The sequence below is a fragment of the Cheilinus undulatus genome, linkage group 15 (genome assembly GCF_018320785.1).
Source record: "Cheilinus undulatus linkage group 15, ASM1832078v1, whole genome shotgun sequence".
Classification (NCBI taxonomy): Eukaryota; Metazoa; Chordata; class Actinopteri; order Labriformes; family Labridae; genus Cheilinus; species Cheilinus undulatus.
The window spans coordinates 25,029,511-25,044,785 of NC_054879.1; the positions used below are offsets into that span (position 1 = coordinate 25,029,511).

Genomic DNA, 15,275 nt, shown 5'->3' on the forward strand with positions numbered 1-15,275 from the left:
TTTTTTTTTTAATGTAAAATGAGACATTAACGAGCAGTGGTGGAGTTATTTTACATCACTGCGGCTGTAGATGCTGACTTGGGTGTGCTAAAAGGACAATAAATCATGCAATTAGAAAAATAGTTCACTACATGTGGACCTAAATTAATCTTGATTAATTTGATTAATCTTGACAGCCCTATGCTTATTGACCACAAGATTATCTATTTGACATGTTTAGTCTGAATAGGGGACCTATCATTTATTTTTACGTTTTTCGAAAGGAAACCCTCTTTCTCATCAGCTCTGTACATTTTACCATATGTTGCCAACATATTTGCGCAATGTTGTCAGTGCTCTTTTTCTTTTGGTTAAAAAATATGACCGAAGATCATTAGGTATCTGTATGTTTTGACACCACTGATCATTTGAAAACACATGGTATTCAAAAACATAGAAAATTTGCAGTAATTTTGCCTTTTTTAAAATATATTTTAAACAGAATGAAGGAATTATCTGCTATATTTTGTAATTAAAAATGAAAAATGTAGAATACTAGGTGTCTAGGACTTTTGTTGTTGCGGTATCAAACAGGTTTTTCTGCTGGTTTGAGTTTTACAAGTATCATAACAAAGTTCATTATTCTGGTTAAGTGACAATCATTTGTGTTGTTTTATTATAAAAAATAAATAAATAAAAATCAATATAAATACTAAGCCTCAAACTATGGAGATAAGACTTTTGGTCCATGTTGCCCAGTCCTAATTAAACATCAAATTGTCTTCTTTGTTTTAGGTCGTGGTGAGTGGACGACCAACATGTTTGGCTTTGTGCGTTACCTGGCTGCATTCAGCCTCCTGACAGGTGAGAGGGCTCAAGATCGCTCTGAATTTTTTCCCACTGAATCCAAATCAAAGAATTAGTCAGGCTCACAACCCCCCATCTAGTGATCTTTCATTTTACATCATGAGTCTAAAATTAAAACAATAAAAAAAAAAAAAACTAAACATAATGTATCTTTTTTTGTAATTTTGTGATAATAGTGGATTTTTGTCACAGTGGTACATACATGGTATTACATTATTTAGACTTTTTAGATCTAAATTTACACTTGACTCCTGTATTAATCTTCAGAATTATTATAACATTCTTTGCAAATATTATAATATATAAACTTCTGTCAGCCTTTATAACACCTTGATTTATCAACCGTGGTTGGATATAAAAGAACATGTTGTTTTTTTGTCTGTGATTTTCAGGTTCTGCAGCATTATATCAAACTTTTACCAGCTCTGGAGAGATGAACATCTCCTCCTGCCCCATCACCTATTTTGGACAAAGATATGAAAAGATCTTCGTGAGTAAATTTACTTTAAAACATCTGTATACGTTAAAAAGTTTCTGCTATCAACTCCCTTTTAATAATCTTGCAAAGCAGATGGATTTGCCAGACTCCATCTCTGTCATCAGGAAAATCTATCTTGAAAAGCTCCGATGCACAAACTTTGTGCCACACCGAAGACTGTTTGGGCCAATCAGAGTCAGCTGAGGAGAAGAAGGTGGTAGTGACAGGCGGGGTTTAGTTGTTTTTAAAGCTGTTTGCATAAGGGCCTCAGCGCAGTGATTACCTCGGGTGTAGCTTCAGCATAGCGACAATTTTACTAGAACTGGAACACATGTCCGAATGAAACAAAGAATAAAAATACCATAAGCTTTTCATGATGTTAAAGAAGTTTTCCCTCTTCTGCTGACCTGCTTCGGCATGAGTCTGTGGTTGTTACAGGGGCCACTGGGGTTAATTGCTGTGTGACTGGTACAGTGGCTGCTAGTAGACTGATTAGCTCCGACTTAGCCTGTCAGCTCAAGAGAGAGGAAAAGTCTCATTTTGCTCTGTTTGGCCTGTCATGCATGCAATAGATAGAATGTTCTTCCAATCACCTTTCAAGAACTTTTTGAAAAGTCCTACCATTCCTAAACACTTACTATCGGAGCTTTCCCAAATAATTGTGAAATAGATCCATGCAATGGATAAACGAAACACTATCTGGTGTACCAGATTTATAGTTTTAGTGTAAAAAATACAACTTAAATAACAAGTACACAAGCATACATTTTAAGTTTATGAAAAAAATCAAACCTATCTGTTCAATATTGTGTTGATTTGGGCTCTTTTGTCTTGTTTCTTACAGGTTAGTAGTGATGCTAACAAATTAGCATTTTGCTTCAATGGTTTATACTCCCCTGAAGTTCAAAATGACTGTATCCTGATGTCTGGAGGGACAGCTGACAGAGGTTTCCTGCAAGTTCTTACCAAAGAAATACCCATTGGATCTGGGATTCATAAACTTCTGCCAATCCTGAATCGCCCTGGCAAATGTGTCAATGTGATCCCTTTGAAGGACAATCAAGAATCGGACGTAAGTTAACAGTTTTTGTTTAATTTTAGTCTTTTTTCCATTAGCGCTTTTTTTTGTTTTTTTTCCTTTGTGAAATAATCAATCAAATAAGATGACATATTGGTGTAACCAATCTTCTGTTGCATGTTTTGTGGTGATGTCTTGCTTTTAGATAAAACAAGTTGAACTCGGCAACTTTGGGGCACAAGCAATTCTAGCCATCAAGACCTATTCTGGCTACACAAATGCTGATGTTGTAAGTAGAAGTATGTGGTGTTGGAAAAATGGGTGGCTTGTAGATGGCCAAAAACGCACAGTATGTGCTTGACTATCATAAAACGTTGGTCAGTGATAGGATTGACTTACAAATATTCAGGCAATTTGAATAAAATTGTTAATATGGCTGGAAGATATGGCCTACAATCTATATGCAAGTATTTTTTATTGTTTTTTTTTTTTTTTGCCCTTTTTGGTAATTTCATTATATTGCATAATTGAAAGAGATATCCCATTTCAGCTGTTATATTCAGGTGTTATAACCTTTCTTCTTCCCCTAAAACAGGCCTATGATGGCATACTCAACTCATGTCTAAGCATAAGATGTCAGAAAATGATTTTATAAATCTAAATGTTTTCACTTCTTTTTACCTCTAGTTTTAAGTTTCATTTCTCTCCTGTTAATGTGGGTCAAGCTGCTACTCAGAACACTACATTCCCTGATGTGGGCATTCATAAAAAGCCTTACAAGAATAAACAAACAAACAAACTACAGACTTTTATTGTCAGTTCTCAGTTTATCATTCTTTTAACTAAGCTTTAGCAGAGGTGTGGGTGAGTGTACAGAGCTACTATGTTTACTGCTGCTTCTCAAACCTCCTTTAACTACATGGCTCACTTCATTGCATCATCATAGACTTCAAACATCTGAGCCATGAGTTAAACACACCTTTAAAAACAGTTGTTTAAGCCATTACTACACAAATGGTTGTAGTGCTGGGCTCAAGTCAAACCAAGTTGAAATATTGCAGCTCACAGTTTGTGTCGAAGCCACAGAAAGGTTTGACAGAGAAGCTTTGCAAACTGAGCAAACTCAATGTTTGATGTATGTTGCTGTTATTACAGACATCACACATTTATCTCACAACCGTGCGTCACGTTGATTACACTGAGTCAGCTGGGTGACATTTGGCTCGGTGGCTGCTCTTGAGTGATGGAGATAATAAGCAGTGAGGATGAGCGGGTGGCTCTGTCACTCCATCGAAATCACACTAAATCCATCCATCCATCCTGACAGAGCGCTTCATACAGCCTCAGCTTTGCCAAGTTGGAGAGATGGAGAGCAATTTTTAGGATGCACTCACAGAAGGCAACCCATGCCGTGCCTAATCGAGTTGGTGTTAGGTGATCGAGCGAACAAACATATCCCTCTATCTTGTATATTTCCATGGTTGATATCCACACGATAAACAGGCAAATCACTGTGTTTAAAGTGAGGAATTGTTGAGAGAGAAAAGAGAGAGGGAGGAGAGAAAAGAGAGAGGGAGGAGGGAGAACAAGCAGGAAACAGCGGGAGCCAGTCTGAATCATCAATCATCTCACTGCTTCCTCAGATTAGAAGTTTTGTTGTGGTAAACCTTGAACTTCATGTCACAAATATTGCAGCTTAACCTGCGTCGTATTTTAAAAAGTTGAGCGCTACCTTCAACCGCTTCCTATCATCCATACTTGTTTTGTTGATTCAGTAAGCTGCTACCAACGTCATTACTCCTGTGCGTGCAATGCTGCGTTCGTGCCTGGTATGGAAAATTGACTACTCTACCAATCTCTTGCACAAAGATGTGTTTAGGTATCGAAACAGGGTACTGTTTGATTTTACGTGAATCGGTACTTGGGAGTACCGACAGATTTGGTCGGTACCTATAAACGTACCGGATTCAGGACCCATCTTTACATGAAATTGATAACCACTATTTGAAACTGACATTTATTTACTGATATTCAAATTCTAAATTGGAATTAGTAAAGATAGGTAGGCACAAAAGCAATAAAGGTGAGTAGTTCTCTGAAAGTGTTACACCTTCTACAGCTACACTCAAAACGTTATGGAGGTAAATTTAATTTCTGTATGTTAAACAAAATACATTTAATGTGACAAAAGTAAAACAGCATTTCTTAAAATGTTGTAAAACTTGATTATAACTACTGATGCATTAATGTTTTAATTACCTAAATGTTAAAGATTGTTAAACTGAAACTTAGTAAGATGAACTGCTTTATCAGGAAAGCACATAAATGTCTAAGTAGACTTTTATTTGATAACCTAAATCCGTGATGGAGGGTATTTATGAAGTACCAGTTAAGTACCTCAAATATACAGTACATGAGTGTCCTAAATATATGTTATTATTCCACCACTTGGGTTTACAGATGTCTAGGATACAGCATTAAGCCTAAAGTCTATTACAGCAATTTACCCCCTCCTTATGTTTCCTGAAACTGGTTTAGGACATTTCAGTAGCGTGACTGTTAAAAGGGAACTTCGATGTGTGAGAAATAACGGCATAGTCTGTCATTGTTTAGTCATCTGGTTAAATGATGAACCAGTAAACGATGTTTTCGAACACATTCAACACTTTGTAAGTGAGTTGACATTACACGCTATAGTCAATGTCAATGTGACGGCAAATAACACTGGCGCTACTGTAACTTTAATTTAAAAAAATCTGCTTCATGAATGACCGCTGTATTTTTTTCTCAAGCAGCATCGGCAGTCCGCTTCGCTGATGCCTGATCTATTTTTTTGTGGTCAGGCTGCAGTGTTGAATGAGCAGATCTCATGTGACGTCATTAGCCAGTCAGACTGGTAAGGGAGAGACAGTGGCAACTGAACCAGAGGGGACGACACACATACAGCAGAGCCAAAGTAGTAGACTTTTTAATTAATCACTTATATATTGCTGATCGGTGAACAAAATGCCAATATTGATAATGTAAAATGCCAAATATCAGTGGCAATAATCAGGCCAGACCACTTATTGATTGACCTAATCTTAATAATCATAATTTCAGGCTTTTTCAGACTTCACATAAAAACTAACGTTTTTGTAAGCCACACAGAGAAGTAATTATTATTCAGCGTAAGAGAGAGGAACATTTAATGCAGGTATTTCCAAGTACTTTATCTGTACTAAATCTTAGCGCTTTTTAGCTTTTACAAGTATTTCAAGCACCTGTTAAAACCCTGAAATCCTGACCTGTTCATTAATCATCCTCTGTGTCAGAAATTTACTGTTTTCTTTTTTCCAGGTGGCAGATTCCCAAGTAGATGGCAAAACCATTTCTAAACAGAAATTTATGACATCTGATACAAATTCTGGTGTCGTCACTGATGTGAGTGGATGCAGACTCTCCGGTAAGTCCACTGATAAATCTGGGAAAGTGTGAAGGTAAAACATGACAGTCTTTTGACACAGTCCCCTGTGATCTAAATGAAATAACTGTACCATGCTTTGGTCAAAATATGATGGATCAAGCACCAGTCAAATTCTTACCCTGTGTAAACCAGCTCTAAACAGTTTAGCAGAATACTAGCTTGCAAGCAACCAATGGCAACTTGTTGGTGCTCCACTAAAAGAAACATGGCTGCCAGAGCTAACACAGCAGTCCACTGCGGGTACAATGAGCATGCTCCCTCATTGCAAACCCTACTACATGAATGAAACAGCACAACTGTTATTTTATGAGCAGACCACAAGCTAACATCACCAACCTAACCATATAAATGTGTGAGGTTTGTATGTAGACCAGCTACTGCTAATGTTGTTGGCTTGTTATTAATGTCCAAAAGAAATAGACACTGGTATTTTAAGATACTAAAGACTATCTCATTTGAGATTTGCTATAGGAAGTTGGTAGTGCCCCATCCTACAGGAGTTTGCTGGCCAGTACTACCGTACTGCCCATTGCTGATGAAACTAACCTGACACACTAGCTGGACTGTTAACATATCCACAGCATGGGATATTTTTACATCCATTTGGGCAACTGCCCATTGGCTGTGTTTAGGAAAAGCATAACCTTTAAAAATATCTCAAAGGGTGACTGGACAAACATTCTGTCACATTCCTTATGGACCAGTCTGAGCAACAAAATATATGACGTAGTGGGCATGCACAGCCCTAGGGAGTAAAGTGTATAACATGAGCTTGACAGGCAGGTCACTATCAGTGGAGCCAGTTGGGAAGTTAAGTTCTTCCTGGAGCTGGCCAGGAGAACCAGGAAAAGCTTTTCAGTGTGGTTCTTTGCTTTTCTTTTCCTAAAGAAATGTTGTCCAGCCCTGATAAAAACTGTGCTATAGCTATATCAAAGCTAATTGCTCTACTGGCTGCAAATATTTACCTACTTGTAGTGCAACTAAACCCCAGTATATCTTTTGCCTTGTACTCCTCAAATGATGCTGATGCTGTTCATAAATTGTCTTACAGTTAAAACTAACAACAAAAATCTTTTATAACATCCAGGTATGGTTTATAGGACAAACACATCAACATCAGACCCCAAAACCTGCTCTACTGTGATCTGTGATGTGGAGGGAGTTGCCTCTGTGTACAGTAAATGTGGTCCTATGGAGCACTGCAAGGGTGATGGGAGGTAAATACTTGAGAATAATGGTGGTAATTAAATCTCACAAACATAGCACAAGAAAGGTTGATCAAAAAGTAGATTATTGAATGATATCTAAACATCACAGCTACATTTTCTTACATTAAACTTATTGGGTGCTTTCACTTTAGGGGAACAGTTCAGCATCTGATTATATTTGAGCCCAAAGTCTGGTTCATTTTGGTCAGAGTGAATGCAAATGAACTGCATCCTGGCACAGGGCCCTGGCCCACTTGGGAAAACTGGTCTCGGGCTTGATTTGAGAGAACTCCGGCAAGGATCGAATAAGACATGGGTGCAATCACTCCTCGAGTTGGGACAAAGCATTATGACATAATTGTAAAAGCAAAACTTCTTTCCCCCGGCAGATTTGTAAACCAGCTATGTGCATACTGCCCCCTGCTGTATAAGACTGAGTACAAGTGCTAGTGGGCCCAGGCATGGATCGATTTTGCTAATGGGAAAGCAACCCCACGGGGGAGAGGGGAGTAGGAGCCAGATACTGGGGCAATTGCAGAACATCTGTGCCAAATGTGAAAGCACCCTAAGTTTGTCAGATGTGTTTTTTCATTACTTTTTTGCAGGTCTACCACTAAAATGTCAATGTTCTGCTTCTGTCTTCTCTCTTTTTCCTCATCAGTTGTGTCCCAATCAACATGTGCACCGTGGTTGGCTCTGCTGTTATCGGTGTTGATGGAAAAGTCCAAACTGTCCCAGATAGGTGTGGATACACTCTGTTGAGCCCTGCATCTTTCCCAGGGCTCAAGGTGCATGGAGTGTTTCAGGAACAACGCCGCAAAGATGTCAGCTTTTTAAAAGATGTGATACTGAGTCTGGATCAAGCCGGTGTTAAGATTTCCCTAGAACAAGGTGGCAGAGTCATGGTAGGTTTTGTACAGTCACAGTCGCTCAGTGTAAGTTAGACTTGCCAACAAGACTTTCTTCTGTAAAGTCTGCATGTCATCCTTGTGCATTCATGGATACCATTCCACTGAATGCTACAGCTCAAAAAAAATTACAGGGATCTTCTTTAAACTTTGCACAAATGTACACTTTGATTTAAGGATGAACTGATTTGAAATTAGAGATTGTAGGTCAAGGTCAAAACTAACCGTGCATGCAGAACGACATGATTACAGTTTTTCATCTTTGTGATCTGCTTTTGGAGAAGAAAAGAAATTTCATAAGCTAAATTAAAAGTGGATTACAATGGATTCAAAGTTGTTTTCTCAAAAATAAGGCACAGATACACAAAAATGTAGTTAAGTACAGTACTCGAGTAGATTTACTGTGACTGCCCACAGCTGCATTTACTACTCATCTCCTCTGCCTGTGTCTTCTTCTCTACTGTCATGAAGATGAATGGTGAAGAGTTAAAGCTCAACGCAACTGCTCTGGTGTTCAATGGTGTGGAGCTCTCCAAGGATGAAAGAGGAGTAACTGCTAAAATATTAGCCTCCAACAGCATGGTTTCAGTCTTCTTTGATGGCAACAAAGTGCTACTCCATACATCGGGTAAAACTCTAATATCTCTATAATCACAATATTTAACTCCATCCCATCTCCAGATTCATTTTAGGCTTTTTTTTCTGGACAAAGAGAGGGTTAAGTCTTTCCAAACAATCATGTTCCTTCAGATTTTCTGGCTGATAATACTTCTGCTCTGATTAGAGATGGGCTGTGCTAGCAAATGTGGAACTCTTTTAAAATTGTGTCATCTGCACAGAAAAATACAACAATTCTGACTAGATAGAATAATGTTTGCTTATAATATAGATTTAAATCAATCAAGCAAATCTCAACTTCAAATGATGATAGCATTTTTAATGAGTGTTATTCTTAATTGATGAGCTCCGAATACATTTACATAACTGCTATATTTCCTCCTTAAACTGATCAGAACCCAAAGCCACCATCCAAGGTTTGTGTGGAGAATCCAGCGGGCCTCTTGGTGGAGAAAAAGTTGCAGAATACAGTTCTAGAGGGTGAGACCTCAAACAACAAATCTTATTTGCACAGCTAATCACTTGAGCAAAAGAGTTTTATTTTAGTTTTAGTATTTGGATGTTGTCATGTTGTTAATCTTTTGATGTTTGTTTCTCCACAGGTGTGACATGAAGCATGAGGACACTGCTGATGGTACTATAAACTGTGATGCCCAAACTAAATGGTAAATGCAGATTAGATACCTTAATTAGACAAATATGTTACGTAAATTTTGCACTAGCAAATTTGTACTACATAGCCAAAAGTCAGTGGACAACCCAACCTTGAATTTTTACAGCCTTGTTACTGTAACTATTGGCTTGGACTTCTATATCTGATGCCATGATACAGGCATCGATATTTTTTCATGTTCACTTGTATTATATTGAAGTTTAAAATCTGACGCACGTACTGTCATGTGTTAGTCTTTCTTAAGAGTCCTGCATGGCTTAACTTTGTTTTTGCATTTTCACACAAGGTGCAATCTCCTGAAGCAGGCTCCCTTCACAGCTTGTCACAACATCATCAACCCAGAGCCCTTTATAAGTGCCTGTACAGACAATCTGTGCAAATACCCAGCAGTGGATGGAGTGAGTTGTATGTTTCTGGAGGCCTATGCCATGGCCTGTGGCCATCATGGAAAAGTCAAGATGGAGGACTGGAGGACAAAGACGAGATGCTGTAAGGCTGTTATTTATAACGCTGGCTTTCAGGTCTTTTCGCAACTAATTCTTTGTCTAAATACCCAAGTGTGATACTCCTGATTAAGTCAGATATTTATAAGAGTTTCCAATTTGAGAGAGGAGGAGATGCTCTAAGATTCCTGATCGGGCTGCTTTCTACCTACAATAGCCAATGAGATCAAGCAAACCGGGAAGTGTGAACCAGCTGGATACTGCATGCTTAAAGCTCACAAACATGGCAGCTAACTAACACAACTAGGGCCTGAGTTACCTGCAATACTGCAAAGGGAAAACTTCTTGTGTAAAAATGCAACAACATGGGCATTTTTATATTGTCTTATACAGGCATGCCAGGACTGCCAGTAGATGGGGTTGATCCTCCTCCATATTTGTTTTTCTCCTGAAGTCTTGTTTAATCACACAAGGTTTAAGGGTTTGTTTGTTTTCTGTAGTAAATCATCTATGTTTTTGCAGATGCTCAGCCCTCCTGTCAGGACAAGTTCTGCAGTGATCACGAGTTCTGTGGACAGAAGTTCATCGGTGGGCAACCCCAGTGCCTGTGTCGCGCCATTTTTGCTTCCAAGTACAGGTCCGAAAGCACTTATGGTAAGTCGAGACACAAGATATGGAAACTGGAAGACTTTTATTGGGAAGTGTTAGAAATTTATCAAACAGCTTTGGCAACTCTGGTCTTCTACTAGAACATACAGGTTAAAGTGGTATTATGAACAGCTTGAAAGCAACTTTTTACCATCTTCTATGGACTAGCTAGTTGAGTGTTTATCTGAAAATAGGTAGAGTTGTGTTGTCAATCTTCACATACAGTTGAGATAAAACAAAATACAGATTTGGATCAGAGATAAAATGGCCATTTAAAGCAAATTTATGACTTAAAATGATCTGCGGTGTGGCATGTGTATATCACCTATGCAGCAGTAATAAAACTACATAAACTGACAGACCAGATCAACTGTTTCAAATATCCATTGCATGGAAGTATTTCACAATCATTTGGGAAAGCTCCAATAGTTCGTGTTTGGAAATGAAAGGTTTTTCAAAAAATTCTTGTAAGGTGATTGGAGGAACGTTGTGTCTGTCTCATTCACTATGGGCCAATCAGAGCAACAGGACAAAATGATGTTGTATGCGTGCGCTAATCTTGAGCTGACATGCTACCGCTGCCACAGATTGTTAATGGCAGAATTTCTCGATTATTTAAATGGATGCCAAGGCCAGTCGGGAGATATGCAAAAACTCTGCTGAGACAAAGTTTTAGTGTGGCTAATTGCTCTTGTTGTAAAAAAGAAATGTAGTCCAGTTCCAATTACACAGACACTTTCCTACAGCTACATCCAAACTAATAACTACTGCAGCCATTAAACACAATGGCAAATCCCACCTGCAACAATTGCAAACCCATGCCGAAGCAGACCATAGCGCTGAATGTTGTGTAAAATCTTCTATTCCTTATAAACAAATGACTATTCACATACTTGACTATCATGTGCCGTCTCTGTGTGAAATGGTCAGAATTAACTGATACATTGATGTAGCAATGATGTTTGTTCTGTGTGTTCAGGAGAGCCTACTGTCTGTGAACACAAGGGGGCTTCAGTAACGCTGGCTAAATGTCTCTTGGAGGAACATGGCATAGACTACTCTGTTCTACACCTAAATGACCAGGCCTGCAAAGGCAAAATTGAGCCAGAGACTCATATGGTGACATTCAGCTTCAACAGCAGCAGAACTTGTGGCACAGTGGCCAAGGTGAGAACCTTCTCTTGGTGTTAATAATTACTCTTAATTCTGGATGTATTCTGCCATCTTAAAACGAGAAAGTCTTCAGAATTTGCAGAAATTAAAAACTTGAAAATTACAGAAATAATTACAGCAAATTATGCAACAACAATGCTGATGTCTGGTTGACTGTTTAGGTGAATGGCAGCAAAATCATCTACAAGAACACTATCACGACACAGAGCATCTCCACAGCTGGTCCAATTTACCGTCACGACCAAGTGCACATTGACTTCTCCTGTTACTACAATCAGCCGGATATAAAAACCATGGGCTTCAAACTTAAACACAGGTGGGCACAGAGAGGTTCATCCGGAGTAGTCCTGATGGACCCTGACAGCCATGTTCATGTGACATCACACTCAGGGTGGGAAGCTCAAATACTGTTATCATGTCATACTGGTATATTCCAGGTTGTTTTCCACGTGTTGAGAATCTGACAACTGGTTTAATCTTAGTATTTCCCTATTAAAAAGCATCTATAAGGACAATAAACTTTAAACATCCTGAGAGAAATAAGACCACTTTTTTTTTTTACCTACAATGTTGCACTTCAATCCTCTGCCTGTACCCTGCACTATAAACAATGCAATTCTGTCTAGTTCTGTTCTGTGCAGCCGAAATTAATGGTTACATTAGCTGCTTCCTATATATTAAAGCTAAAGCTAACACAATAATTGTAATCATTGTGCAAATGTTATTATAACAAAAGAGCTTGAAAGAGTTACAAAGAAAATGCTGCATTGTAAGTGTATATAGATTCTGGGAGTTTTACCACAGGCTTACACAAAATATCTGTCCATAAGCTGACTTCATTGAAAATAACTGCTGAGGGAAAACAGTTGATAGTATTAGGACAGAAAACGTGCTCCACTCAGTTTTTCTGTATGTGAGTTTAAGTGGACTGAGTTCTGTGTTTCTTTCCAGTTCTGTGGAGCAGAAGATTACTTCTGGAGCTTGGAGTTACAATCTGACAATGAAGGCCTATACCGATCCTGCACGTTTGGGAGCCATTGACTCAAATACTGATCTCTCACTCAATGAGAGAATCTGGGTGGAGCTTAAGACAGAAGGGCTGGATGAAACTTTAGTCCATGTGGTGACTGACTCATGCTGGGCTACCGATCAGCCTTCACCAGCGGGAAACCTGAAATATGACCTGGTTATCAAAGGGTGAGATACAAAGATATGCTCACAGTCATCAAACCTGTTTCTGTTGTTTCTTTTGCCAGTTTCTGACATGACTGTCTTCATGTTTTTGAGCAGCTGCCCTAATCCTGCTGATGAGACGGTGAGAGTGGAGAACAATGGAATGGGAACAGACAGTGTTTTCTCTTTCAACACGTTCCAGTTCACGGCAAAGAATAGCGATGTCTACTTGCACTGCAAAGTACAGCTTTGTGTTAAGCAAGGACACGACTGTGTACCGGTATTCCTACTTCTTTGAATGTCATCAAAAAAGAATACAAAAGTTGTTTTGTTCAATAATAATCCATCACCTCAATAATACTGGAATAAAGACTAGGAAATTCATGGTAAAAATAGTCAGAATTATTTTGGTCTCAAATACTTACACTGACCAAACCCAAACACTGATGTTTGATTTATTTGCCTTCAGAAATGCACCCAATCTGGAAGATGGCGTAGATCTATCATGCCAAGTTATGAAGATGAGAACCCTGCCTTCATTACCATGGCCTGGACATCTTAAGTGAGTTAAACACTTCTCTGTATTACAGGAAATAGAAGTCTGGGACATTGCATACAATTAGAAAATCTTGTCCTTCCATAAAAACGGCTATTAAAAGGAACCCTGCATGATCAGACAAGTTCATCTTGTTGGATAGATATTTGTATGTCTCAAATGTATATTAAACTAAAAAACTCACTAAATATCCCACATATCTGTATTTTGAGTACATTTCAGCTCATAGACTCAGCAGGAGACTGCCATGTTTTGATCCGTGCTGATAATGTGATGTCATTGTTCCGCAGCGCTCCTCTCCCTTGCTAAGCAGTAACCGTTTTTCAGACGGTTTTTCTGCTTGCTGCCATGAGTTTGCTGTGTGTTGGTTTTGTATCCCTGCTGTCAAAGCTCTCATTCCTCAATAAATAATTTTACCTCAATAAACCTCCTACAAGTGACTGAATTCAGTGTATAGTGGAAGCGTGCTTTTCAAAATAAAAGTATTATTACATACGAATGGAGCTTCTCCAAAGAAATGCTAAAGTGGACTTTTACTTTGAAAGGTGCAAACTGAACTTCCTTATGTATTGTGTTTATCTTTACCTGAACCGTGTGGAAACAGAAAGCTTCATAAAGAGTAGAAGTTCGGGGAACAACTTTATTAAACAGACACATTTTAGTTCATGGCCTTCATCTGGTTCATCAAGAAACAGATTTCAAACATTTTCTACCCATGTGGACGTACATATTTGCTACAACAAGGTCAATATGGCTCTGTATTTATCATTTTCCTGTCTAGATGGACAGATAACTGCTTGTGGTGCAAATATAAGATAGAAGAGACCTCAAATTTTAAAATTCTCCATGCGTGAGATGTGCTGCGTTTCTGAGATGCAGCCCTAACACTGGCTGCCAGTCTGAAACAGCTGTTAGTGCTTAGGAACGGTGAGGATCACCGCGGAACTGTGACATCACAGCACCGACACGGACCAAAATATGGCGGTCTCTGGGTGAATTTATAAACTCATTTATAAACTCAAATGACTCAAAATGCAGATAATGTGAGTTTTATAGTTTATTATGTATATGAGAGATGCAAAAATCTATCCAACAAGATGAACTTGTCTGATCATGCAGGGTTCCTTTTAAAGTACTAGGGGCCCCATTTTGATCAGGATTTTGTCTAACGTATGTGGTGCAAACTTATGTGGGGTGTGTTTGTCTACATTTTGCTATCTTTGCAGCACATAATCTTGGTGCAAAACCATGATGTATTTTGTGCCCTGATTATACATACATGTTTTGGGTTTAACATCACTTAGACCAATCAGAGCAACATCTCTGATGCCTTTAAAGTGCAGTGCACACCTGCTGGCTGGTGCGTGAGTATTTACAAAAATGGTTTTATTTCTATCATTTTTATTGCTGTATATAATAAGCTGTAAATTGCTGTAATTATTACAACAACAATTGTATGTCCTCTATAATGTTACCAGAAACAGCTTCATCACAGTGACTATTCTAGGGAGCTCTAATATGGGAAGTGTTTGAAATGGAGGCATAGTCTTTCATTGTTTAGACATCTGGTTACAAGATGAACCAGCTAAAAACCTTTTTAACACATTCAGCATGCTTTAAGTGGCTTAAAAATTAAATGTGATTGTTGGCCAATGTTACGTTACATAACATAAAAACCTGAACTCAAACAGGTAAGTAATGTTACATTACTAGTCAGGAAACTTAAATACGTCCCTGTTTCACTGACACCAGTGTAACTTTATAAGAAACATTAATCGGGGCTCAATACATTGTTTCAAACCCCACTGATTTAAACAGAAGGCTGCCGAACACGTTAGCAGCCAAACAAAGGGGCTGATCCACTAAAACTTTTTCCTTCGTGCTTAAGTTAGTGCTATTAGCCCGGAGCAAAAAATGGGCCCACAAAAAGCTCCTCTTTTGCAAGTAATTCACAAAAGAATTTGCACTGATTATCTTCAGAGGCTAAACTGCCCACAATTAGTACTTCAATATGGTGTTAAACTTCCTTCTGCAGAAATCAATATTTTATTAAACAATCAATTTGGA

The 15,275-nt window shown here is 38.5% G+C and overlaps 1 protein-coding gene across 1 annotated transcript; it reads left to right on the forward strand.

The window, feature by feature from the left end:
* The first annotated feature begins 1,279 nt into the window (after positions 1 to 1,279).
* On the forward strand, positions 1,280 to 13,214 carry LOC121522207 (alpha-tectorin-like). Its single transcript, XM_041806360.1, has 16 exons — positions 1,280 to 1,336; positions 2,169 to 2,396; positions 2,548 to 2,631; positions 5,682 to 5,787; positions 6,896 to 7,025; positions 7,678 to 7,921; positions 8,396 to 8,552; positions 8,938 to 9,022; positions 9,145 to 9,207; positions 9,502 to 9,704; positions 10,181 to 10,312; positions 11,286 to 11,473; positions 11,641 to 11,795; positions 12,431 to 12,676; positions 12,770 to 12,932; positions 13,122 to 13,214. Exons 1-16 carry the CDS (start codon positions 1,280 to 1,282, stop codon positions 13,212 to 13,214), a joined length of 2,334 nt encoding a protein of 777 aa, XP_041662294.1.
* The last annotated feature ends 2,061 nt before the right edge of the window (positions 13,215 to 15,275 follow it).

Excerpts from the sequence above, each read along its gene's own strand:
- LOC121522207 (XM_041806360.1), top strand. The coding sequence starts at position 1,280 with ATGAACATCTCCTCCTGCCCCATCACCTATTTTGGACAAAGATATGAA. Across the intron at positions 5,788-6,895 it reads GAGTGGATGCAGACTCTCCG|GTATGGTTTATAGGACAAAC; the intron begins GTAAGTCCACTG and ends TATAACATCCAG. Across the intron at positions 11,474-11,640 it reads CTTGTGGCACAGTGGCCAAG|GTGAATGGCAGCAAAATCAT; the intron begins GTGAGAACCTTC and ends TTGACTGTTTAG.